The 27768-nt window shown below is 40.9% G+C and overlaps 2 protein-coding genes across 3 annotated transcripts in view; one reads left to right on the top strand and one right to left on the bottom strand.

Moving 5' to 3' along the window:
* LAMB1 (laminin subunit beta 1) overlaps positions 1 to 3473 on the top strand; it is a 44329-nt gene extending 40856 nt beyond the window's left edge. For both annotated transcript variants that reach the window (XM_049813791.1, XM_049813792.1), the window contains 3 exons: positions 672 to 848; positions 2131 to 2290; positions 3160 to 3473. In XM_049813791.1, coding sequence (XP_049669748.1) covers positions 672 to 848; positions 2131 to 2290; positions 3160 to 3296 — 474 coding nt within the window. In that variant the 3' untranslated portion in view covers positions 3297 to 3473. The remainder of the gene's footprint in view (positions 1 to 671; positions 849 to 2130; positions 2291 to 3159) is intronic.
* A 2104-nt stretch (positions 3474 to 5577) lies between these two features.
* DLD (dihydrolipoamide dehydrogenase) lies at positions 5578 to 21343 on the bottom strand. The gene is made up of 14 exons (XM_049813793.1): positions 21246 to 21343; positions 20118 to 20193; positions 19227 to 19306; positions 16039 to 16107; positions 13540 to 13609; positions 13069 to 13169; positions 12582 to 12725; positions 12310 to 12411; positions 10951 to 11141; positions 9361 to 9531; positions 8776 to 8965; positions 8252 to 8389; positions 6701 to 6790; positions 5578 to 6594 (listed from the first exon to the last, which is right to left on the bottom strand). The coding sequence occupies exons 1-14, from the start codon at positions 21282 to 21284 to the stop codon at positions 6529 to 6531; spliced, it is 1527 nt and encodes a 508-aa protein (XP_049669750.1). The 5' UTR covers positions 21285 to 21343; the 3' UTR covers positions 5578 to 6528.
* Between the last annotated feature and the right edge of the window lie 6425 nt (positions 21344 to 27768).

Genomic DNA, 27768 nt, shown 5'->3' with positions numbered 1-27768 from the left:
GGTATTGCAAATTGAAGACCACTTAAAATAACATCAACTTTTGAGTTAGTATGATAATGCTAGGGGACCATTTTCTCAAAAAAAAACAACCCACCCACAAAAGGCTTTTCTCATCCCATATCCTGCACCACTGAAGCTAGAGGGCTACGTCCTGCTCATTTAACACAAGCAGGTGTGCCAAGATCCCTGGAAAGTCATACCTGTCAACCACATGGTTGTGTATTGGTGTGGCCATGCTATCAGTGTCATCTACCACTGCAGCACGAGACTAATAAACAAATGCTGGATTAAAGTGGCAATTGCTGTAGTCTGGTCAGATAATGTATTTTCAGACTTCATCTCAAAGCCCTGAGACCATAGTGCTAACTTACATGACAGAGTCAAATGTCTTAAGTTTTTCCTGTGGATTAGGCAACTCTTGCATGTGTAATACAATCAAGTACTTTTTAACCATGTTCCGTAATGCTTCTGCAGCCCCATATGTACCCCATCTTCAAGCAGCGGGGCTCTTTCACCTTGACTGCAATTGGCCAGTTGTAGCAAAATTAAATCACTGGTTTTTGTATCAGATCTATGGACATGAACTAATTAGTTGATCAGGGCTTATCCAGAAAGTTTAGTTATTACATTCAGTTCTTTTGAAAGTGTTAACTCTCATCCTTCTTTGTTAGATTGAATCTGAAAATGCAGCATCTGAAGAAACACTGAACAATGCTACCTTACGTCTGTTTGAGCTAGAGAAAAGTGTTGAAGACCTTAAGCAAAAGGCTGCTACAAATTCAGAGAATGTGGACAATATAGAAGAAAAAATTGTTACTGCAAAACAAAATGCTGAGGAGGTTAAAAAGGTGAGAAGCTCAGGAAAGCTGCTAAGGGAAAGCCAACAAAACTCACACCCCACATTTGACTAAAGGAACATTAGTGAATACATGCAGTCGGCTTCATTTATTGGTCAAGTACTAGGGACAAAAAAAAAAAAAAAGGCACTTAATGCACTTACCAGAAGATAGCTGCTTTTTACTTTCTTTGATACCAGATAGAGGAAGAAAGAAGTATTGGCAAGTTTTCAGGTTCTAAAATAGCTGCAGGAAACCTGTCAGGCTGTCCCACTATCAGCCTTTCACAGATTCATTTCATTCTGCCACAGGAGAACTGGTAATTTTTTCCCCCTCACACAGAATATTTATGCTTTTATGACAATGATAGGTTCAGGACACAAAACCCAGAATTTGGCATATACAGAATCAAGCAGCAAGAAAATTCATTAGCTCAATATAAAACCAAAGTCATTTCTAAATATCAGAGATGCAAAATTTGCTCTGTGACCACACGGCATTGCCCCCACTGTCTGCTACACACCTTCATATTAGCAAAAAATGCTCATTAACAAAACAATTGACAAATCTACCCAAGGAAGTTTCATTGCTCCCATCTGTTGTCTATAGTTAGCCCACTAGTCTCCAGAGAGGCATTTTCTGCCAGGAGAGATGTATTCTCCATCAGATCAATTATTTCTGACCACTAAGTAGTATTTCAGGTGGCTGTCAAGTAAACACAAGAGACTTCCAGTACTGCTGCAGCTTGTTAACTTGCTTATTGGTTGACTTCAGTTGGGTCACAGGACTTCTTAACCTTAACCTTGCAGGGAAAAGCACAGCTGAGAAACCAATCTCATGACTTCTCCAGCACCTTCACCTATGTCAACTACACAGCTGTTCCCATTACTGAAAGAATGACAAGGGTATTCCTCCCCAAATGGAAGCATTCAACCAGAAGCAGTGCCAGTTCCTTACCACATGCAGCCTTCCAGCTGTACTAGGGGCCATGGCTTCCATTAGTTACAGAATTGTGTAACTGAATCCCATAAATCCTTGCCAAGTGTCAGAATTAAAGCTGTAAAACAGCCACAGCCCTGCAAAAGGGCAACTGATGAGTCTTCACCCCAACTCTTCAAGTCTTGAATATTAAGTAGGAAGTACCCCAACACTGTTTCTGCTTTTGTTAACCGAGCTAACAGTGTAGTGTAGTCTCCTTACACCCGGATTAGTGAAGAGAGAGGGAGGAAATGCAAGCTCCCACTGTATTGTCTTTTGAATGAGCTCCATCTTGTGCTTGAATCTGGAACAACAGGTCCTCAATACCGAGCTGAACGACAAGTATAAAACAGTGGAAGATCTCATTGCCAAGAAGACAGAAGAGTCAGCTGATGCTAGGAGGAAAGCCGGCATGTTGCAAGATGAAGCTAAAGCCTTGTTGGCTCAAGCAAACAGCAAACTCCAGCTGCTCAAAGGTAAGGCTGTTCTGAGGAGGTAAGTCATCATCTTAGAATATGAAGTAATTTGATGCTGTTAAACTGGCTATTCATTAGCAGTAGGGAAAAAAAGCCCAAAGTTAATTCTTTGTTACTGAGCTTTGATCTGCTCTGCTTATTCTTATGGCTGCAACATAGTCTTATGAATTAAAGATTTCTATAAAAAAGCTTAAACTTAGAAGTGAGGCACAAACTTCTGGTATGGCACCTATCACTGCTCCAAGAACCGCTACAGAGAAGGAACATAACTACTATGCTTAGGACAAGGACTAACCTGTTCAAGCAAGACCCCTATCTTCAAACAATACTCCCCCCACCGCATCCTGGAAAGCTATTAAAACAAAAGATGATCAGGATACATTAGTTCCAGTTTACAGATTAATTTAACATTTACTATTGACAATTAAAGTTGGTTGAAACTTTAAGGAGGGGGCAATCTGCCCATAGCTACCAGGGAGGGAGCTAAGTTTTCCTTCTGTTTTTGCCAGGCCAGGAACTCATTCTTCCCCTGCACAGTTACAGTGACTCACTGAATAGTCTTAACCATAACAAGCCAAAACATTTCACTGTTCTGTAAAGGCCACCATAAAGAAGAGAATGACAAATTTTTTTCAACATGAATCAAAGTACACTTTTGGATTTCCACTTACAGAAAATGATTTCCTTGTTGCTTTATGTCCCAATGTTAAGGAAACAAAAAGGTGCCATTCCAGCCTTGGCTTTTTCAGATTCTCTTCCACAATAAAAGTAAAATTTGAATAGTAGTTCATCTGTAACCATAATGATTTATACTTCTCTGTATTAAACCACCCCTAATTAAGCTGGTTTTCCCCTTCCTTTGCTGACAGACTTGGAAAATACGTATGAAAACAATCAAAAAGTTCTGGAAGACAAAGCCAAGCAGTTGGTGGAGCTGGAAGAGACAGTTCGCTCCCTCTTACAGACAATCAGCCAGAAGGTTGCTGTTTATAGCACTTGCTTATAAGTGGCAGCAGGAAACGCTTGTGTTCAGGATGGGTTTTACAAGTATTACACTAGTTCTTTTTGACATTACACTAAGACCTGGTAAAACGAACAGGTTTTATATTGACTTTCAAGTCACAGAACCAAAGACAAGTAACTTTTTGATGTTGAAAATAAACAGTACTTTTGTATCACTGTATGTACCTAGTATGACTCATTAAGTTCCTTCCTATTTTCAGTAGCTGAAATGGTACATCAATTAATCCTTTAGCAAGTCTTGTTTTTAAAATGGTTAGAGATCTAATAAAATCTTGGCTCCAACGATGTAGCTTTAAATAAGGGCTCCAATTACTATGAAATATAGGGTGGTCACTCAGAACAAAATTACAAGCAAATGAAAAAATACCATCCTTGTGGGGTGAGCTAGCATTTATGCCACAGTACTCAAAAAGTATTATTTACCCTCTGCATGATATCCCTTTAGGCTTAACACTGGTTTCATGTCACTGATTAGGAAATACTTGATATGTGAAGTGGAAACAGAGGCCAGCACTGAAGGGCTGAATATGGTTTACATTTCAAGTACCAAATATATGTGATAAACCAAGCTTGGAGGATTGAGCCTCTCTGCAAAAGGAACTACGAAAGTTCACAGGGCACTCATGTGACTCAGTTAAGGAGCTGTACACAGCTCTCTAAGAACAGCTTGCACTTAACAAAACACAAATAAGACTTTCAAGGTGCAAGAGTAACATCCAGTTCACCATACTTAAGCTCAAAGTTGGCTGTAGTACAGTGCACCTTCAGACAATTGTACAGTACTGCACAAACCGATTTACAACATTCATCAGCTACGCAAATTAGCATCAAAAACTGCAACATGCATTTACACATCCTGACTGCTAACTCTGAAGAACACAACTATGTCTATAACTTTCATCAGCACTTACCTAACCTTGACTAACATCATCAGGACATCATCATCAGTCAGGACAACTATGGCAGAATATATCACCACCTAAGCAATCTGAAGAACAGTATGTTTAAATAAATACCCCTAAGCTCCATAGGTTACAAATGCTACAGCAAAAAAAATCCCATCACAGGAATTTACAACCATACCAGCATCATACACAATTTCAATGCCACTATACTTAGCAGCTGTTAAAAACACAATTTGCAAATTTTGCAACATTCAGACTTAACTGCCATCAGATCATTGACAGGTGGCTCAGTAGCTCATCTTACTTTTACCTTTACAAACACTCTTTGTACGCTTAACTCTAACAGGAATGACAGTGAGAGAAGTAATAATACACTAACAATTTTAAGACCTTGAATTTAGTCTCCAGTGTAATTTTAGCAGTATTCTTGATTAAAGTCTCCCTGACTTTCCAAACTTCATTTAACATGGACAAAATGAGACAGAATTTCTAACTAACTCATGAACTTCAAGGCTGAACTGCAATTAGACTGCCACAAGTATTGAGGGAGATGGAGAGAATAGACACAAAAGCTGCTTCTGAAAGAGCAGGGCTTCTAGGAAGAACTTGCAAAGGGCAAGATTAACCCTTAATAGCATTTACCTGCAGCAGAAGTGATTCCAAAATGCCAAGATCTATTGGAAGAATCAAGCTTTTCTTCCCTCACTATTGTCTCACCTTTGCATTCCCTTCAGCAACTTCCTACTAACACCTGAAAGCAGATTCACATTAATTCACTTTTAACCCAGCATATCCATGAATCGGATTATCTCACATCCTGGTGATAAGCTTAATGAGCTGTCAAGGTTTAACCCCATCTACGTTTAAAACGGGAGTTAAGCAAACCAAAATGAAGAACAGTATCACTGGTGTTTGTCGATTAACTGATATCTTAATAAAATAGTAATGTTGGCATCTATTTCCATCACTCAGTACAGATAATGGATCAATACTTGAATAAGAAGCTCTGAAGAAAGGTAGAAGGATATAACAATCTTGTCTATACACAAAACCAAGTAGCTTTTGCACCATTTTCTGAATGTACATTTCTCATTCCATTGGCATAATGAAAAAGGACTTGCACAAGACCAGCACACAGTAATGTTTTCTGCAAGGCAGAAGAGCCTGACAAAAAAAAAAGAAACAGCACCATGCAAAACAAAACTTAAAATAAACTACTGAAATTGGGCACATTCCATATACATCTTGGGCCCCTTCCCAAGATGCCATTTGTTTGTAAGTTTCTTCATGTATTTGACAACCTAGACACTAAAGGGAGTAACAGGGCCTATCAGCAAACAAACCCAAGAAGACCCTCCAGCCATGTTAAATATTTATTAAGCTCTCTTGCTACAGAAGAGACAGAAAGAGAGCACAAAATAGAAAACAGAAGAGAAGAAAGTATGTCTTAATTGTGTGGAGAGCTGATACTGCAGCCCTTATGTGTGGAAGGTGCAGAATAACCCTCATGTCATAGCACTTAACAGCAAGTGCTGCTTCACTACCCAGTTTCAGTCTTTCAAGTTTAAGAGAATTGGACAATGGAAGCTTTAAAAACAGAAAAGATTAAGTTGCAGTAAGATTAATTTTTCTTCAGTCTCACTTCTCTATCAGCCCTTGATTTTTCCCCTGATGAGTTTTCAATATGAAAACATGACGTGTGGAGAATCACACACACACAGAGTAATTTTCTCTTTAAAAAGTCAATATAGTTTTAATTGATCTATACAAGACCCTCTCCTCCCAACATCCTAACACTACTAGGTCAAAACAAGCTTTGGTACTTGTATGTAAGAAGTAGGTTAAATACTAAAGTTAATCCTTTCAAAAGGAAACACATTTTTGTGCGGAAGTGACAGTGGCATTTTAAGTGCCAGCGGCATTATAAGTGCCAGCATTCAACTGGTTTAGTCTATCACTACTTCAAATAAGAAAAACACCAGGTATGCTGGACACTTATCCAGAGTTTTGACCAGCACACCTGATAATCCCATGCAGTAGCGAAATGTTTGGTTTTGGAAAGAGAAGAGTTCTGTGAGGCTGTTTTTCTGCAACATTCATCATGTAAATAAACATGTAATTTTAACTATTTGATTTACAGAGACTGGACAATTCCACTTGTTCCAAACTCTAATTGTTTAAATATTTGATGTTTAAAATGAAGAGATTCACTTAGTTCGGTCCTAAAATCCTCAGACTCAGCCTTCCATAAGGGCCCACAGTCCATTTTCAGAGATGTACTATACACGTACAAAGATCTGCTCTTTCATTTTAGAAGTTGATAGCTTTGCCAAAAGATGCTGCTAGGTTTGCTTCCCTGAAGGCTTCTGACACTGTCTGTAGAGAGCAAACACAAAAAGGTACAAGTCATTAATAGTCACATGTAATTACAGCATACCTGTGTAACCCTGGTGTTCAACAGTCTGTTTAGAAAAAAACCTACTGGATGGGCATGGCAAACTCTGGCTACATCTTCACATGATGCTCCATATTCCATAGCAAGGGCAGCTTCATTAACCATTTCACCAGCACCCTGTAAATTTAATGGTATTTGTAATTAGCACAAATCTTTATGCAGTTGTCCAGGTTCTCCTGAATCAGTAACAGCTTGTAAATAAGCATCTTTTGCTAAAAAAAAAAAAAAAAAAAAAAAAAAAAAAAGAAAAGTTGTATTATAACTAGCAATTCAGCTGTGTTCTAATGTAAGTAGTTAATCTATTTGGTGACTGTGCTCAAGCCTAGCATAAATCTAAACATAATTCTTAATGAGAGTATTTGTTCTCTCATTGCTGAGAGTTGTGCAAAATCTGGGCATTTTTCCACTACAAGATACTGGTCAGATAATACCCACATTCTCAAAGCTACAGTATACATTATCACTGCTGAAACCTCCCCAAAACTTCCGATGCCCTCTTAGAAAGTTAAATAGATAACAAGATAAACAAAAGCATGTTACTACATCTGCACCCTCATTTTTGTTTGTTGTATTTATGTGCCTTTACTCAGAGAACCTTTGAGGAGTCAAATATAGTGAAATCTCCTGTTACATTTTTAGCATTCAGATACACAATCGTAAGATCTTCCCCCAGCCCTTTCCCAATGAAGAAAATTAGTCTCTCTCACACCAATAAACTAAAGTTGTGCTTCCTTTAAGGCATGTTGATTTTTAAATGACTGGCATTATGAGAGAAAATAACTAGCGTAACATCTTATTATTCCTATAAGAAATTATGAGAATCAGATTCAGAAACAAAAAGCCTATCCACTAGTGTTGACAGTATATCCGTTCATAGGAATAAAGTTTCCTTCCCAGGAAAACAGAGAGCAGTTTTAGTGTTCTTACTGTTAAAAGAAAGCTGTATACAAAGATGCATGGAAGTGTTTCTGCATACATCTTTAGAAAAAAAATTATTTAAAAGCTGAGAAACAAAATAGAGAAGGTCTAACTTTGGAACGTGTGGAATAGGAAAATGATACTTTTCCCGAATAGAAATTTCTGATTTCTCATCTTTACAAAGGATTTTTAATCCAAGTTCCATAAGTTACCGGCCCCAGATTTGGTGACTGTAGCATAAGGTTACCAGCTTGGCTGAAGTCTGAAGTTCAGAGAGGGGAAAAAAAAGAAAACACCAATGAAAGAGCCACAGTCTGTTCAGCTCCCTCAACTTCCAGAACTCAAGTCAACAATTTCTCCTGTTCTCTCAAGTATTTGGCAATATTCATTAAAAAAAAAAAAAAAAAGTCAGAGAAACCAATTGACCCTAGCAATTCTAGGGAGAAAAAAAAAATGCTAGGTGTAACAACAAATAGAAAAGTGGGAAGGACGGTGGGGCTGCAGAAGATAACAGTAAATAAAAATTACTATGGTAGCCTCAAATTTTCCTTCTTTTTACAAGCACCACTTCTCCTAACTTGCCAACTACTTTGCGACTGTGCAACACTAAATAAAAGACCCTTACAAGGCGAAGACAACAGCGCCATTTACAATACTTACTGCGCCTAAAATGTGAGCACCCAACATCCTGTCTGTTGATTTTTGACTAAGTATCTTCACCATGCCATCTGTGTCAGCATTTGTCTTTGCTCTACTGTTCGCAGCAAATGGAAATTTCCCGATTTTGTATTCTATACCCTACAAAACAGGTATGTGCTACTGAGTTAATGACCAACACAACAATGTAACCATACAGACAATTTCATAAGTACAAGAACAGAAGCAAAAAAGACACACGACACAGAGCAATGCATAAGAACAACCACCAAAAGGAGCATAAGGGGGTATTAAAAAAAGATTAATTAGCAAATTAACAATATTAACTTCACAGGATAGAAAACATTAAAGAAAACTGTGACCCTCAGGAGAGTGGCATGCAGGAGGAGATCACTCAGTCATACACCCTAAGCAATAAATTCAGATGCAGAAATTCTCCTGGAAAAAGTAGCTAGATAAACTACTAGACAATGAAACCACGCCCAAGATAGAAAACCAGTTTTGTCTGAGAAGAAAACAAACAGTACCTCTTCTTTCAGCTGTTCTTCTGATTTGCCAACCCAGGCTACTTCAGGGTGAGTGTATATCACAGAGGGTACGCAGTTATAGTCAATGTGAACTGCTCCCCCAGCCATCCCTTCTACACAAAGAATGCCTTCATCCTCAGCTTTGTGGGCCAGCATAGGTCCAGCAACTACATCACCAATAGCATAGATGCTATCAGACCAATGAAACAGAATAAGACACTGTTGAAAAACATCCTAGCACACCTAGGCTACCTTATATAATAGTCAGTTTGAAACATGTTACCGAAAACTCTAATCAACACAAATTAAAATACTAAATTTCAAAATAAATACAAAGTATAAGAGAACAGTTTCCACAGAATGACCACACTTCAAGAAGTACTAGTGACAAGAAATACAGTGACTTTTAAATTACAAAACTTCAAGAGTTAACTAAAAATCTTCAGCTCCTGAAATACAGAAATCTTAAGTTTTCCTTTCAGAAAAGAAAGCTATATTCTGCAAGTTAAAAAAGTGCTTTAGTAGGTTAAACTTTTAAAAATAAGAGTTCTGCTTAAAAAAAGTAAAATAGTTAGTCTTACTTACTTTGGAATTTTGGTTTGGAATCTGTTATTGACTGGGATTCTCCCCCTCTTATCAAGTTCAATTCCAATATCCTCAAGACCTAGATTTTTTGTAAAAGGACGTCTACCGATGCAAACTAGGAGCACATCACAAGTTATTACTTCTGCCTTGCCACCAGCAGCAGCTTCAACACTATAGAAAAATAAGCAGCAAAAATGCTCAGCTGTAAACTTGCAGCATTATATTTCTCTGACTAGTAACTAATATAATCCAGATGGTGACCTACTGGCTGGATCTGGCATCCAAAACACTTGCATTCAGCCTGCCCCACTCTTCTTCCTTGCAAGGGTTGAGGAGTAGAAGAGGGAGGAAGGGACAATAACTCTTACTACATTTGTTAACAACTCTTAGATACAGAAATTCAGGCTATATATCCACTAGCCAGTAGCATGACCCGATAGGATCAAATCTGTACAGCAAAATCGACATCCAAACTATATATATTTTGCAGTGGGGTAGGGCCATGTATTCTGAGCAAGCTTTCTTCTGGCCCAAGAACCGAACACCTGTTAGCAGCTGCCCTGCATCAGGTGCATCCCTCAAGTGTATCTTTGTGTTTAATTGCACCCAGAACAAGTTCAGTTCACGTGCTCTGAGAGTGCAAGAACCAAAGCATGGTAAGTGAGCGTAAGTAGGAAGTGTGTTTCAAAAGCATACTCCTGAACCAAAATGAAACTCTAAATGTAAAAACAGACTACAGAAGAGCTCTAACCAGCATCAGCATGGGACATAAAGAAGCCCAAATCTAGTGTTTCCTGTCGGCGGGGTGCGTACTACCACATCTAGGACCTTTACAGTGGAGAAGGACAGACTATCCCGAGCTACAGCAATACAGCAAATACAAGTCACCATATTAAGATTCCCGTGAAAAAACATTTAAGCTTACTTTTGTTAAGTAACACGAAACTTTTTTCTCAAAACTCAAGCTACAGTTTCTGCATAGAGAATACATTAACAAGAAAAAAGAAGTAGTGTATACTATGGACTTTTACAAAGCAAATTTGCTTTATATGTTTCTATAATAGCTATTCATCTCTAAGTCTTCAAAGGGCTTGACCGTGGCCATTAAGAGACACTCTGGGGTAGTTTCATTTATTTCTGCTCAAAAGCAATAAAACCTCTGCTATGCTTCTTTTGAGGCAAGAGGAGGTATGGACAAAATAGCCCTTCCAGTAAGCAGTCAAGAATTAATGGTCTGAAAATGACTGTATGAACAATCATGAAGCAAAGATCTTCCATGAAAAGAATGATTTAGGGGTCTGTTTTTATTACTGATCTCACTATAACAACACTGGTTTTATACTAGCACGCCTTCAACTCAAGTCAACAGAACCTCTCCTGTATAAGCAATCTAGCATTCGGACCCAAAATTACAAGCTCTGTAGGTTACAATACAGGATAAAAATTAAGTTTCACTAAAGAATTAAGTTTCATACTAAATCCATTTTTTCCTGTTTAAAAAAAATAATATCAGATTGTATTTTTAAATAGGTTTGATGGATTGGGAGGAAGAATATATATGGCACTCTTAGTTTTATGTTAAACACTTACGCTACATCGATTTTTCCATCTGGTTTCTTGGTAGCACCAGTAACTTTGGTGTTCAGTTTAAACTTAAGTCCCTGTTTCTGAAGAATACGTTGGAAGTTTTTAGAGATCTCCATGTCAATTCCCATTCCACCAACATGGCCCATGAACTCAACCGCTGTCACATCTGCACCAAGGCGCTGCCAAACTGAACCCTGCAGTCACAACAATATAGGTAAAGTTTTTGAAAAGCAAACTTCAGATTTCTTTACTATAATTTTTACCACAGAATGTAAACTTTTCAAAAGCAGGACAACACATAACAGCAAACTGATCAGTTTTTACAAATGTTACAGTGTAGAATAAAACAACTCCAACTTTCCCCAGCCTTTCCACAAAAAATGGATTTATCACTGCTTGTTTGCATACCCAAAACTATAATGATTGAATTCATGGAATTAAGCTTTTGAAGAAATAGCTAACAAAATAATTAAGTATAAATTAGGTATGTTTTAGGTTATAGGTATAGAAAAATTAAAAAATCAAAGAATCAAATAGCTCAGAAAACCCAAAGGAAATTGCTTGTGGTGTTCTAATACCACTACAAACTACATCAAGACAATACCACATTAAGGCAATATTATGCAATAAAATGGAACCACTGCTGTTTCTGTGTATATTTATGACCATAACCACTATCATCAGCTTCACCAACAAAACCCATATACACCCTATTTACCTGCAGTTACCCACATCCATCTAACACTACTTCACTGTGCTTATTCTTTCCCTGCTTAACCGTCAGCAGGCTAAGCAACCACTAAGCAGATGTGCAAATTTTCAAGCAGTTGCAAGACCAGCAAATATACATTCTTTTTGAAACACGTAGGTACGAGGCAAAAGGACTCAGACCAAGATGAACTATAAAGTCTCCACTCCTTTGGTTGTTAGATAGAATGTGTGCAATTGTATCACATAAAAATTTCTTGGGATTAACTCTGACACACAAGAATTTATCCTGGCTTAATATGAACTTCCCTTAAAAAAGGAAGTTCTCTCATCTGTACAAAGAGCAGGTACAAACCTCAGCGAAAGTTAACACCCATCCCCACCAAAAAAACACCCTGTATGTGAGGCCCTGTATGTTCCTCTCATTTCTCTGCTTAGCTAACCAGCTGCAGGAGGACTGATCCTACAAACACTTACCACAGCTTTTCTGGTAGAAAAGGGAGTTAGCAGGTTATGAAGTCTGAACAGTTTCATTACAACTCACTCAACCAAACATCTGCTAAACCACAGCAATACAATCAAATATAACACACACAAAAAATAACACCCTGTTCCTTTTAAATAAAAGGCCAAGTGGTTTAAATATCCTCTCACCAGTTCCACACCAATGACTCCTGCACCAATGACGACCATCTTTTCAGGAACTTTTTTCAGTGACAGCGCACCAGTGGATGACACAATATTATCTTCATCAATCTAATGACAAAGAAATCCACAAAGGGAGGTTTACAATCTCTTTTATAGGTGTATATATAAAACACACAGATGGTGAAGTGCAATCAATCAGATGCAAAAAATTATTACACATTAAATTATATGAATATAGCACATTGCAAAAGAGTACCATTAAGATTTCAAATACATACAGTAATTCCAGGGAAGGGAGCAACTTCTGAGCCTGTGGCTATAAGTATGTTCTTTGTATTGATAACTTGTGTGCTGCCATCTTCTTTGGTTGCAGTGACTTGGTTTTTGCCAGTTATTTTTCCAAACCCGGGTACATGTACAACCTTTAGTAATCAGAACACAGTAAATTCAGATTCAAATTACTTTTATATAAGAAGTTAGGCTACATTTAATCTGAATCTCACTAATGCTTTAGGGAAGCTGCTAACATGTACCTTTACATCACCCTCGAGTACAAATCACAAAGTAATTGTATACTATTCTTTTAAGTAGATTAAGAATGAAGGAACTGTTAATTTAAAAATTTCCTATAAGAGAAGCATTCAGATTCTGCCCTTGCCAAGTCAGTCACTCGAATTATTTTATGTGGCAAGAATATGAAAATGTAAAAAGAAATTCAGATCAGAAAAAATTATGGGTATACCTCAGTATATAATCCAAACTAACCTTGTTTTGTTTAAATAAATGAGCAATTCCACCTGTTAAGGCCTTCACTGCACCACTCTTCTGTTCCATCATCTTCTCTAGATTCAAACGGATTCCTGTAACTAAAATTAAAAAACAACTTTCTGTCAAGCATTGCAATGTTTTTATTTAAAGGAGCTAACCTAAACACAATTAACAGTTCTGACATAGTAAGATGTGTTGAATGGCCCTACTAAATGCTAAAGGTTACATTCAACAACTGCTATGTTAAACAGTATTACACTTTTCAAATATAACTTATCTATCCATGATTCAGCGTTCAAGGAGCAGATAAATGTCAGTAACCTTCCAACTGACAGATAAAGGATATTATTTAGAAGTTTAAAGTTTTCTGACCAGAAAACTCTAGTAGTCAGATCTGAATGATTAAATTTCTTGTTGATGGAAACCATTTATGTTAGCAGGCACTGACTAGATGCTCTTCACACTCACTTTCAATTCCTCTATTAGCGAAATCTTTTCCATGGGCCAAGTGATACAGATGCGAGTTGTTCAGCAAGGCCTAAAATACACAGAAATGTGAATTGGGACATACATTCACAACTGAATTATTTATTATATTATCGGGGAAAAAAAATCTGATGTTATTTGCAAAACATTCTCACTATTAAGAAAAAGCCTGACACGCATTTAAAAAGGTGTATTTCAAACACAGAAATCGTACACAGTAGCTCTTACTGAAGTGTTTTATAGTTGCATATTTAACATAAAAATAAGAAATAGTTAAATTCACAGCTATCCTTTTTGCTCATTTCACCAGAGAAATTGGAAATAACTCCATGGGGATTAAAAAAAAAAATAATAGTAAGACTTTAATTAAAGGAAAGATGATTCTGACTGACTTATAGGAGAATTTCCATATTACCTCAGACAAGACATTGCTTGTCAACAAAGAGGATACAGAAAAACTGGATGAGAAAAACCTACACTGAAATCCCTGTTAAAATTTTAGCCTGTGTAGACATATGCGAGTTAAATTTTGTAGCTGAGTTGTGCGTGGAAGTTACTACAACTGCATAGCTAGTTGAGCTGAAGCTAGCTGGCTTGGAGCTATCTCAGGTCACTGGACATGCAGAATTCAAAGATAAAATTAGAATACTTTTTATAAGGATGTCTGTAAATCAGCAGCTTGAAATACAGAACCTCTATAACTGTATTTTTATTAGAAATAGCATTATAGTTAGGGAGGGTTCTTGGTAAAAAATCTTGTCTTTCACCATAGCCATCCCAAACATGAAATTAGTATCTTTGCAAGAAGGACAACAGTCTGTGCAGACTTGCACTGAAGTCTAAAGCAGACACAGTAAAAGATTCAAAGCGCCTTTTGAGATACATGCCTTACATACACATGATTGAGTAAAACTAATACTGTCAGAATAAGATAATTTCATTTAATTCCATTTTTATGAATAAGTCTTACCAACTCTCTTTAAAATTCATTAGCTCATTTCACGTAACTGTCACAACCCTGAATCTCTAACATCCAACATTAATTAAAGACGCAGCCACCGCTTAAAACTTCAGCAGTTAGAAAGGAAAAAAATTCCACATACAATGTATTATTTTGGGTGGCTTTTGGAAAGGAATATTTGATTAATTTGTTACTGCCTCAGTGCACGCAGCCTACGTATCCACTGCTTAAGAAGTTTATCGCCATTCAAAAAAATTCTGGATAGCATCCAAGTTTAGGCTTGAGTTCAGAAGTATTTTCAGAAGAACTTCAAAGGATTAGGGGAAAAAAAAAAAAAAGACTCAAGAGGTTAGTTAGATCCTAACAGAGTTCCAAACTTTTGAAGTAACACTGTGTTGATTGACATCTCATTTTTTTTGCTTCAGTATATTAAGATATTCTGAACTTCATCAGAACTATTACTGAAATGTTTAGGAAAATTAATATATAATTTTAAAAACTTTGTATTTAATACATACTGTATTTTCTCCTACCATGCTAATGGAACCTCGCTGAGTAAACAGATTAGAAATAGCAATACAGTCAGGAGGGATCTTGGTAAGAATATTACGTCTGTTACTATAGCCATTACAAACCTGGCATTTCCAGTGTCTTCCTTCACCTGTTACGTGCTGATGAGGCAGACTCACCTAGCACTGTTCTTACAAGGCCCTAGTTCTGAAATGACTTAAAACTGGATTGACAACATCAAATATTAGGTTCTTCTGAATTTCTTCTTACTTCTCCCTTCTTTCAGAGTGCATGCCTTGGACTCTCCCTTTTCTCTTCCCGCCTGCACTACTCCACACAAGCACTACCAGCCCCACCCTCCAGGCCATCTTTTGAGGCTGGTGAGAATACTAGTTTAGCTCAGAGGAATATTTTGAGAGCTAATCAACTAGGTTCTTTCTACAGTCAATGGAGAGAGACAGGTCTCTTCAGAGCATGGTGCATCCAACCAAAACGAGAGTTCATGTTTTTTCAGGGGTGCCTCTCTTCCTCTAATTTAGATTTACTTTCTCTACCTCTAGTGACACAGTTCAGCATTCCTCTAACATAAGAACATCATCTTCGACAAAACTACAGGTTTATTTTGAACAAACTGATAGGCGATCAAGAACTTCACACAGTACAAGAGATACAACCATCTGAAACAGTAGTCATTACTGGTTACAACACAGACTCCCACTCAGAGTGAGAAGATACATCTCTATGTACCTCTGGTTTTCATCCTCTTCCTCTCTCTCATCTGGGAAAGCCCACAAAACAGAGTTTGCAAACAAAACATTTCTGGTGAGCAAATAAAATTATAACCCTTTGTGTTACTTATATTAATTTGGATCCTCAGCTCATTTGCCTTACAATTTCAATTTTTAAAGAAAGTACATCAACCTTGAGAAACCCCTTCATCACCTTTTCCCCAAGTGATGTATACAATATCTCTTGTTTTAATGAGGTCAAGACAAACTACGTACACTTACCTTGGATGGAATACATCCAACATTCAAACAGGTTCCACCTAACGTTGCATTTTTTTCTACACAGACAGTCTGAGGAAAAAGAAGAGGCGGGAGGGAAAGAATTTTTTAGTAAGACTATGCTACCATTTCCTTACAGGATATCTCACAAATTAGAATTAATGACAAAGACCAGGCATTTATCTAGTAAATCTTCCTCTACAGATGTCTCATTAACTTCATTCCTAGATTTATTTTGAGGCTCAGATTATTCCTCCCTCTTTTTTTTTTCCCCTAACTTAAAACCCACAAAATGGCTCTTCACAACAAAATTCTCTACCAGAAGACAGCCACATTCCCCACCGCACCATTTATCCTTTCATACAAGTATAAGTGCTGTTCTACTTCAAAAATCCACAAAGTTGCCTCAATTAAATACAACACTCAGTTCTGTGAAAGATGTTCCCCTTACAATTAAAAAAAGAAAACCAAACCAACCCTGCAAAAAGCAGAAAATGTATATCATGCACAAGATTCCTAAAAGCAAGTAATCACAAGCAAACAAGAGATAAATGAACCAGCACAGGTTAAAATTGCATGGAATCTTTTCTTTGAAGAAAACAAAACAGGACAACACCCCCATACCACAAACATTTCCCTCTCTAAACACACTATCCTGCAAGACCCATTGATATAAAGTTGTGCCAATACCTATAAAGAAAGAAAAAATAAAAATCAAGTAAAGCAAAACCAAGCATAAATAAGGTCAATACCAGCAGGGATGGAAAATATTTCATCTCCTCCTCATCAACTTGCCAACATCAAAGTGCACAAAGGACCAGCTGACAAAACTTCAAGTAAAAATAGATCACTTGGGGAGGCTAGGGGGGAAGAGAGTATCATAAACCTTTTTTCAGAAGCAAAAGAATTGGCATTCCTTCTTTGCAAGGTGCACACATGTTCAAAATAATAGTTCCTTGGCTTATGCTCTAAGAGCTCCAGTTCTCTGAAAAGTGACTACCCAGGTGAAAGCATTTCATTATTTCTTTAAATTGCTGCTTTTGTGCTGACGTAGAGGTGATGGTTACATGAAGAACAGAATTCACCATATCAAATCACAGAGACACGCTGATCCCCTATCTACCCTTCCTCCTGGTTTAAGCACATGAATGCATGAAAAATGAACCAAGGGCTTTAAAAGCTGCACTATGGATTGAACAGCACCAGACTGCTCCTACCTTTACCCAGTAAGGAGGTTCTGCCTCATCCACTTTTGCATCAACTTCACCAGCAAGGCCAAGCAAAGCTGTTGAAAAGCCAATGTCCAGAGAACATTGTTGACAGTAACGTGGGATGCTGTGGTGGTGATATAAGGACTTAACCCTTGTGCTAGCAGACACAGCACTAAAATTGAAGGTTAAAGTTCAGTAATTCAGTAGAGCACACTCAGGTCCTTCCATGGATGGTGTAACTATAGCATCTATCTTTTTGCTAGTCTCACAAAAACATCTCCTTACATTCCTCAAGGACAGCATAAACATTATGTTTATTCAGTGCTACAGGTGACACATGCAAGCACGTCCAAGTACTTTGCCCACTCCAACTAGCTGTGAAGCAGTATAACAAAATTACTTCTTGCTATGATGAAAACCAGAATCCAGGGCACTTTTTAACCTCCTTGTATACGGTATCCTATTGTTAATCACAGATATGAAGGGCCTGAGGACAGTGTTACTCCAAGAAAAGTAGGCATACAGCCACAAAAAACAGCTTTAGAATAAACAAACTAACTTAAGTGACAAAAGGCTTCAATCTCAGTTAAAACCTGTAGCACTAAGCACCTGTTTTCTCAGGTACTAATAGCTCAGTAACAACATACATCTAAAAGCAAGAGTATTTATTAAGACAAAGTAAGTCATGAACACGGATAAAGGCAACTCAATTATCTGCCCTAGGTCACAGGTAGATGTAAAGCTTCTTAATGGAATCTCAAACATTTATATGTACAGTTACACATTAGAAGGCTGAAAGATACCCAAAAACATACCACTGAAACCCAGTTGTGGGAGTAATGACCAATGAGGGACAACACTCAGAATTACAGAAAAGTTTAGGATGAAGGGACCTCCTCTGGGGGCCATCTAGTCAAACCTCCTGCTCCAAACACAGGCAACGTCAAAGATGTATCAGGTGGCTCAGGACTTCCTACAGCCAAGTTCAGAAAATAACCAAGGATGAAGACTACACACTATCTGGGCCCCCATTCCAGTGCATTCATCAACAGGAGTTCCTGTCCTTACCAGGTGGTCTAATCAACTCCTTTTTGTCATGAAGTCCAGCTGTCATTCAGAAGCATTGGGACATATCAGCCAGCAGGAACATGCTCAAGACTGCTAGCACCGCCTTCTCAGATTTCAAAATAATTAAGAGAAGACTAATGCAGTGCCAAGAGAGTAAGCTGGTCTCATGTTAAGGAGCGAAAATAAAAAAAAATCCTGCTGAGGTCATACCCATTATTTTCATAAATTTAGAAAATCTGAAATGCATTATGCACATACAACTCTCGCAATACTCAATTAAATGACACATTATTAGTACACATCAGATAAAAGTGGCCCCTTTCTAAAGGCCTTCAAAGACAACAGACAGAACAACAGAGATGAACATAAATAAATGTAAAATTAGATACTATAGTATTTCTATAGACATATTTTTGCCTCTAAAATTCTTACCTGGCAATGGAATTCCTCTACTCACATTCAAAAAGCACATCAGTTGAATATTGTTTTTTCCTCTTTTGAGTTCCCTGTCTGTTCTTCAAGACAGTTTTTCAGTGGCCTTTTTGTCACTTTCTTTTTTTTTTTTCCCCACCCTGCCCTTTTTTTTGTTGGGAGAAAAATTCCTTCCTAGCATTCTTTTCCCACTTTCTCTTCCATAAGAGGATAAGCCCACTTCAATTATCACTTCCAACCAAAAGCAAGCTGTCCTGAGCAGCTTTGTCAGTAGCAGGGCTATAGACAGTAATACCTTCACATTTCCATTTCAACTTCTGTGTAATCTGGGTAAGCAAGGTAAAGAAAGATTACCAACGTGTCAACAGCGTCTGGTGGCCCAAGATGTGACAAAAGAATTTCAGTTTTTCAGTATCACACAAACACCTTTCAAGTTCATCTGGATGAATATTCTGCTATCAGAGTGAGGTCTCATCTTACCTTAAATCCAAGCTGAGCTGCTTTGATAGCAGCAACATACCCTCCAGGACCAGAGCCAATAACTGTGACATCGGCATCAACTGAAACAGAGAATATTTGCGTTATTTTTGTTTCCACAATTAAAATTATCTGTAGGAATATAAGTTTATCATTTCTGAAATAATTCATGTTTGAAAATATTTTTTTTTAAAAAAAGCAAAATAGCTATTAAAAATGATGCAACTTAATAAACTAGGCTTAGATAAGTAAATTACACCTCACATCTGAAAGTAACTTTCTGGACAAAGGGAAAGGTTGCGTGGAGGTATTCACTCTGCAATAAAAACAGCCAATCTTAAATTTTACAGGGAAAAATAATGTAAAATGAAGTGAAGAAACTGACTTCTGTCTGACCCATCCCTCTTGCTATAAATCCTTTAGGAACTTAACCCAAGATGTCTGGATAGTTTACTACAACATTTTTCCAACATAGCTTCAATTGATGTTTAGTGCAAAAGATAAATGCTTACCGAATGCCATAAGATCAGTAGTTTATAAAGGAGAAAATATGGCTGATATAGATATCTGTGCAACCCCTATTGATTACGAATGCAGCAGAAGCAGCGAACTTTGTACCTAATTCATATCTTGTAACCACAATCTCCTTTGGAATAATAATTACCATCACTGTTCTTATGTTATATAAAGTTCAACTTTTATTTATAGCTTTTGCTTGATAACAAATAAAGCAAACGAGCCATTATTTTTCATCTAAATCTCCATGCTGATGTGGATTCCACCGTCACCTGCAAGACTGATTTGAGTTTGGAGCGCTACTTTGGTGGGTTTTTTTGGGGGGGGTGGGGGGTGGCTTGGGTTTCTTGTCCAAACAAATTCCTCACAATTAATTACCTTGATCAGCATAGGTCCTTTGTGACACTGCACAGATTCCCTGGAGACCATGATGAACTCGATCAAAACGGCTTCTCTAGAAAGGGAAAAAACCCCTTAGTTTTAAAAGTTGAAGTCTACCCTTGAAGTAAAAGAAGCATTCAGCCACACACAGGCGAACACATAGTTACAGCCGCCAGTTAACCAAAACAGGAGCATCGCGACTGAGGCAGGCTCGGAGGGCGCTGACTGGAACAAGAGGTAGAATTCCCTCTGCCATCTACCTGCTCTGCAACCTCAGCCGGTCCTTACACCTGTTTTCACGTCAGCCTCGCCTAAGGCTGCCTCTTAACTACTCAAACTTTCAACCCGTCACGCGGGGCTCTCAAACCACCTAATGACGATAAATTAGACGCCCCCCAGGAGTTTATGAAGAGTCTTGTTCTGTAGCCATCCCCTTCGGCCACTTCCTATGAACATGCAACATCTGTGAGGCGGCTCTGGAGAGCAAGATTTTTTAACGGTAATGGGGCAGCACAGCGCAAGCACCTGACGGCCCGGTCGCCCCGGGACTGGAGCACAGGATGCTCCTGAAAGCGTTCCTGACGCCCCCGGTGCTGCCCAAAAGGCGGGAAGGGACCCGCTGACAGCCGCCGCTTTCCACGGCCACAGAGGTGTCGCGTCCGTCCCCGCTCCCGGCCCCGCCCGGCCGCTCCCTCCGGCTGGGGCCTCCCGCGGCCCGGGGCACCCCTCCTCCGCTCTCGGCAGGTCCAGCGCCCAGGTACCCGGCAGCAGGGAGGAGAGCCCGAGCCCAGCCCTCCCGGGGCGGCCTGACGCCCGCCCGGGGCCAGGCGACACCGCCGGCACCGCGTCACCTCAGCCGCGCCGGGCGGGGAGCGACTCCCCTCCCCAGCGAGAGAGGCGAAAGCAGAGAAGGGGGGGGGGGGGGAAGCGCAGCCAAGCCCCGCGCCCGCCCCAGGGCGCCTGCTCCGGCTCCGCCCGCCCTCACGCCCGCTCCCGGCGAAGGGCGGGGTGGGGGTGGGGGGGGGGGTCGTCAGGAAAGCCCGGGCCCGAGCTCCCAAGCGCGGCGCGGCGCGGCTCGACCCCCCCGCCCGCCCCGCGGCAGCGCCGTCCCTGCCGGCGCCGTACCCGAGCGAGCGCGCAGGAGACGCGTCCCCAGCGCTGCATGTCCGCCGCTCTCGGCCTGCGCCCCGCCGCCGCCGCTCCAAGGACTCCGCGGACGCGCGCAGGCGCAGTGGGCCGGGGCGGGGAGCGCGGGGGGGGGGGGTGGGGGGTGAGCGGCGGCCGGGCGGCGGGAGGAGCGGGCGCCGCCGAGCGACGAGGCCCCCTGGCGGAGGCCGCCACCCGGTACAGCGCGGAGAGCGGCGCTGGGGGCGGGGCCTGAGGGGCCGGGGCGGGGACATGCAGATGAGGCTCTTAAAGCGGCAGGGCGCTCCCGGGGCGGGTCCGCCCCGCCCCGCCGCGCCCCGCGTAGCCTTGCCCGGCGCTAAATGAATATTCAGGTCAAGCAAAGCAGCTCACAAGCCCACATCTAATGAATCGAAATAAAATTTGGGAACAGGCGGAGAAAGCAAAAATGCTTCATTTTTCAGAATGGAACCTCCTTCATCTCAATGACAGTGAAACGTACATAAATTGAATTTTAAAATATTCAGTAGTATAAAATCTAAGATATTTCATTTTCAAAAGGATTTCAAGTGACGTGGAATAATTGCTTTCAATTTATTTAATCAGGAAAAAAACCGAACTAGAGTACTGAGGCTTTTTTATAATTGACACAATTTAATTTAATGCTATTTACATTCTTCCAGACTATTTGTTCTCTAGAACAAAGAGTGCATGCCCCACGGTCCTCTGTTATTTGCACTTCAGCACGCCCGTATCTGAAAAACCTAAATTCTTCATCACCTGTGGGGGAACAGCAACAGGCCAAGACCATTTTCCTTCTACGCTGAATTCCACCTGGCTTAGAACATGTGCAATATTCTGTTCAATTTATGCTAAAAACATCTAAATGTGGCCTTAGGTAAGTAATATGCAAGATAGTTCATACTACGGATTGCCCATCTTGCCCAAAAGTGAAAATATTTTCTGTGAAAAAGAGTTCTCAAGTTTTCTGGACTTACTTTCTAATTTCTTGCATAAAATCAAGATTTCCATCAGGTGGCAGTGTTCTGTTATTTTCCATACAGAGAAGCACATCACTGAGCACAAATTTTGGAGATCCCTTAGAGGAGAGGCATCAGACTCATAAATGCCAGGCTTTCTGATTAGTGCAGACCTAAATTATTTAGAAGAATCACCTGGGAGAAGAGCAATTCACCCATTAAAAAAATACAGTCAGATCCGTTGAAAGTGCATTAGCTAGTGAAGGCGCCAGCACATAATAACACTGTGTGAAAGCGCCTGGGTTCAAAATGAAAGGCCATATTCAGCGGGCAGAATTCCTCTTCTGTCTTTCTACATGAGGATTTCTCTGTTGCACCTACAGCAACACTGGAGACTGGTTGTGCCTGGTATTTTTACATTTAAATCCTTAACTCTTAGGATGGCTGATGAGAAACCATCCAGGAGTCCCTGATGCTTGTATCATGGTCCCATCATTTCCTCCCATCCTCACTAATGAGCAGACCAAAGAGAATAAAAAGCAAAAATCCTACAGCTGTACCTAACTGAAAGTATTCAGCCAACACATTTGAATTCCCCATGGCCTTTCCCCCAGCCTCCCAGCCCTGGCGAGCAGCAGGGTACCAGAGCCCACCCCTTTGCGCAGGCAGTGCTTGGCAGCGCATGAGCATTTCTGGGGAAATTAAATTTTTTTCAGACATAGATCTAAATGCCATGAGCACGTTGTTATTGCTAGCAATGAACGAGACCATCTTCTGTGACAAGAAATTACTTGAAGTTCTGAAGGATATACTTTGGGCATGTCATGTCTTGCTAAGAGTGCAATGTCTGGGTAGCAAGTGCAAGAACAGGGTGGGGCAGAGCAGATGGCTTCCCATCCCTGTCCCCCTCTGAGGGGGAAGCCGAATCCCCAGCAGAGCTGCTGGAAAGCCTCATGGGGAAATCTCCGCAGAGATGCAGCATCTCTTTGCACTCCCTGTGTCCCAGCCGGAGGGCTCAGCTGTGGGTTCGTGCTGCACCACGAAGTTTTCCCAAATTAGAGAAGATGCTGATTGTTACTCTGGCCACCAAAGGGAAGGGGGCTTGTGTGGCAATTGCTTCAGGACCCAGGAGTAGTGAGAGAGTGTAGAAGACCTGGAGAAATGCAGAAAGCATCAAAGTGTGTCTTGGTAGAAGGGGGAAGTGGGGAGGCAAAGGGGCAACAGCAGGGCTGGACCCTTCTGTCCCATTCGCCGCAGGCCTGGCAGTCACCTCCGAACAGCCTTGCCCATTAACCATTTGTCACTTGGGTTTGAGGAGCCTGGGACTGCCTTTCTCAACCTTCCTGTGGACTTTGCTGGACTATGGAGGTAGTTAAAATATTTTCTTGAGGTTTTACATCTCTGAGTGATAAAGGCCATAAAGATCAGAACCTCAGTGGATTGCCTTTAGGACTGTGGTAATTGTAAACAACTATCATCCAAGTGCTTTTTGTTCTATTGTTCCTGGCACGACTCTACCTCACCTTTTTTTGGTTGTGGCACTCCTTTTGTGAACACTGAGGTTACGGTACCTGGGTACACTCCTGCTTTTTACTGCATTCATTAGTACGCATGAAATGTCCCCTTGCAGCAAAGCAGGCTCTCAAGGATCCCAGGCTGCATTAGGCAAAGTATTGCCAGCACATGGAGGGAGGTGATCCTTCCCCTCTGCTCAGTGCTGGTGAGGCCACAGCTGAAGGGCTGGGTCCAGTTCTGGGCTCCCCAGTACAAGAGAGACATGGACATACCAGAGAGACTCCAGCGAAGGGCCACAAAGGGACTGGAGCATCTCTCCTGTTAGGAAAGGCTGAGAGAGCTGGGACTGTTCAGCCGGGAGAAGAGAAGGCTCAGGGGGATCTCATCAATGTACATAAACACCTGAAGGGAGGGTGCAGAGAGGACAGAGCCAGGCTCTTCTCAGTGGTGCCCAGTGACAGGACCAGAGACAACGGGCACAAAGTGAAACACAGGAGGTTCCCTCTGAACATCAGGAAACACCCATTTGCTGTGAAGGTGACTGAGCACTGGCACAGGTTGTCCAAGGGAGGTTGTGGAGTCTCCATCCCTGGAGATACTCAAAAGCCATCCAGACAGAGTCCTGGGCAACCTAGTCTTCGTGACCCTGCTCGAGCAGGGGGTTGGACTAGATGACCTCCAGAGGTCCCTCCCAACCTCAACCAGACTGTGATTCTGTGTCAGGAAAATAAACTGCATCATGAAGTCTTCTGGTTAGCTGCCCCGAGAACAAGTCAGCTCAGACTTGGAGCTAAAAGAGGAAAGCTGCAGGCACGTTCTGAAGTCAACAGAGGGCAACATGACCGCATAGACTAACAGAGATCTGCAAGGATGTTTTTGAAAGTACACATAAAAACCTAAAGCATTATATTTCTTTGAAATACTGAATATTTCCTTGCATTACAAATGGCATTTTTACAAATATGCCTATGCATACATGTTTATTTGTACACATGAGGATTATCAAATTATCAGCCTAGAAAGAATATTATACTGGCTCTGACCTGGAAAAACAGAACTGAAAGACCTACCACACTGCATCCAAGGTTTGGATGGTGGCCATCAGTGTCTTGTACCTTGCAAAGCCGCATTTCACAAAACACGTTTTGAGATGATTCCTCCTATCTTTGGTAAATCCTTTTGGTAAACTCCTCTCTTTGGTGAGAGTGTGCACCATGGCAGGGTAAGGTATATCTAGAAAGAGGCATGGGTGGCGTTTTGTTCTGTACCCTTGTCCAAAGCAGGGTACTGTACTGCTTTCCAAACTGCTCAGCTTACTGCTCTGCTTGCAAAAGCTTCCTGTCACTCAGGCATTAAAGCGAGATGAATAGAGAAGTGGAGAGAAAGCTACAGCAAGTCCATGACCCCAGTTTGAGGTTCTGCCCCAATATGTGGGCAATACGGGATAAATAGGAAGGAGGAAGGCAAGTGGGACAGGGCCAGATGTAAAACAGCAGCATACCTCAGATTCATCAAAGAGACAGGACAAGCGTCTTGAAAGCGTATCAGGAGTCCTGGTATGTACTCTGTTCTGCAGGTATTTTACAAAGATCTATGGCTCCCAAATGCTTGCAGGAGAGTTAAGTGGTTGGGATGTTCCTCTGCTAGCCGGAGCTCTGAAGGAGCACACGTAGGCAAGCAGGGGGTCAGGGAGGCTGAAGTGCTGCATTTTCGAGCCAAAGGGAAGTTAGACAGGAGTCCCGGACCCTACAAAGGGCACCAGAGCTGGGTCTGGTGGCAGGACCCATTTGGGTTCTCTCAGACCATATGGTGACCACAGAAAAGGGCATCGGTCCAAGGTGTAACTATGACACACCTAAGGCCTCGTCACATACCATGGTTAAACACCCCGCCCCTGGCAGTTGGCTTGTGAGTGAGGAGCAATGTAGCTGCCTCACCTGAGGGAGTGATGACTCTTTGCATTTAAATGTACCTGGGGAACCTAGTGAAGTCATCCTCCTAAAGCAAGTACCTGAATTCCCTGGGTGGTCAGCAGATGCCTTTGAAAATAAGCACCCATGAGATCCCGTCTGTCTATCTCATATAAATGCATGCACCGAGGCCAACACAATCTTCCTTGGGGCCTTCAGAGATTCCTGCTTCTGCTTTTATTACACAGGGAAAGTGAGCAGTCAAGGCAGGACTTGCTTCACCTCACTGCAGCTGTCAAGGTTGGACATCTGGTTTAGCAGGTCTAAGAGAAAGCTAGTCTTCTGGACTCCCGTGGGAGAGGCAGAAAGACTGGCAAATTGAGAGGGTTATTCATCCTATCCCAAGGCGGGTGTCAAGGATCGCCCGCCAAGGGCTGACTGTAGCGCTGCCATCAGCCGAGCAGAGAGGGGACTCAGGTGACCTGCGCTAAACATCTAACCTTGAGATAGTCAAAGCTGGTGGGAAAAAAGCTCACCCCGTTTACGAAGGAGTGCCTCCATAGACATGGAGAACTTGGGTTGCTGTTTGGGCATCTGGGGCAGTTCAGCTGGGTCCTGCCCTGGGCGTCCCAGGGACACCACTGCACTGCTGCCCCTCAAAGGAGGCAGAGATGGATCTCCCTTTAGTCATCAGGTTGCTTAATTTTATCAAGTCTGTGCTGCAGAAAGAAAGTGAGAGCTCTATGTCTGATGTCCTTCCCTCTGATTTCCTTCCATCCTACTTCCTCCTGAGTATTCATTATTTCGCAATAGCAGTGAGTGGCTTTGCATATCAGTAACTCGGTGTACCCTGTAAAATTCTGTTCCCTTCACATTTCTCGGTTATGAAAATTTGTGACTTTCTAGTTAGAGAGGAGATTACAGATGAGGCCAATGCGGCATACGAAATCCTGGTTTGAACATGGGAAAGTCTGCGTTATTTCTAGTAGGTTATGCAAAAGAAAAATATTATTCACTGCAGGATAAAATTGTGCAGTGCCCATAATTCAAACTCTTTGCAACGAGAATTATGATAGGATTATGTATTACTGATGTTTTCCTGTTCTCAATTTGTCATTGTCCATTTAAACTTCTTAATAAACATTTATACCAGAGCTGACCATAAAGTGCCAGTTAATTTTCACATTTTAAAAAAAGCACTTTCATTTGTTCTAAGATTCCAGTTAAATTTTCAGGGTTTTAGTAAAAAACAAAACCAAAACTACAAATATTTCGTCTTTCTTAAACACCTGTAAAATTCATTGGTTCTATTGTTGTTGGAAAACATGTAAACCTAAACTGAGGTGGAAAGCTTCCACGCAAGTTTTCATGTTAACTAAAATCTCACTTTTGTCCCCAAACAAGGCCATTAAAAATGCAGTGACTATGCAGTATTTCATTTTCATTGATTCCAAAAGCTCTGGCAAACAAGGTAATTAAAATAAAAATAAAACCTAAAGAACAAGGCAATTAACTTGCAGACGCCCTTTCAGAGATAAGTATTACATCAAGGAAATGGCACACTTCTACTCAGGGGATGGGTTTTCTCAGGCTCTGCTCTCCTAATCCAGGATCTGGCCTTTAAATCCCCTGAGCAAGGGAGTTTTGTGGCCAACAGGAAATTTTGCACCAGGAGTCAGGGGCATTTGCTGTGTTCAGACAGAAAATCTTCCAAGTAATAAATTCCCATTGTTAGATCATCTTGGCTTTATGAAAGTCAAAGTTCTCCCTGAAGCACAATGTTATTGTGCAGCTTGGAGCTTTCTCAGTGATAACAGGGTGATAAACAGAGCATATTTCCTGCATCTAAGATCACTGCGGTGTTAACATTGTAAGCACTGTATGGTACCTGGATGGGAGAACGTCCTGATCTAGCACAGCAAACCAACGGGCACCGTGAAAATCAAGGCGCACGTACCGTGCTAATCTGCAGTTTACCCTTTAAGAACTGTAATTGATTAGTTATATTAATATTAGTGTTTGCTTGTGATGTTGTGTGCTATTCTGTTAATATAGTACATTATAACAAAGTCATGCACCTGGGAAGCACTAACTCCATGCTACAGTGTAGGCTGAGTT

Source organism: Accipiter gentilis, chromosome 11 (genome assembly GCF_929443795.1).
Source record: "Accipiter gentilis chromosome 11, bAccGen1.1, whole genome shotgun sequence".
Taxonomy (NCBI): Eukaryota; Metazoa; Chordata; class Aves; order Accipitriformes; family Accipitridae; genus Astur; species Astur gentilis.
The sequence above is the reverse complement of the archived record's forward strand: the minus strand, read 5'-3'. Positions and strand labels throughout refer to the sequence as shown.

What these genes read in the sequence shown, in the direction of transcription:
- DLD (XM_049813793.1), bottom strand. Translation starts at nt 21,284, where the DNA reads ATGCAGCGCTGGGGACGCGTCTCCTGCGCGCTCGCTCGG. An exon ending in GAGTCATTGGTGTGGAACTG is followed by an intron (nt 11,142 to 12,309) that starts GTGAGAGGATAT and finishes TTGTGACTGCAG; the next exon opens with GGTTCAGTTTGGCAGCGCCT. An exon ending in TTCCAAACCAAAATTCCAAA is followed by an intron (nt 8,966 to 9,360) that starts GTAAGTAAGACT and finishes TTGGTCTGATAG; the next exon opens with CATCTATGCTATTGGTGATG.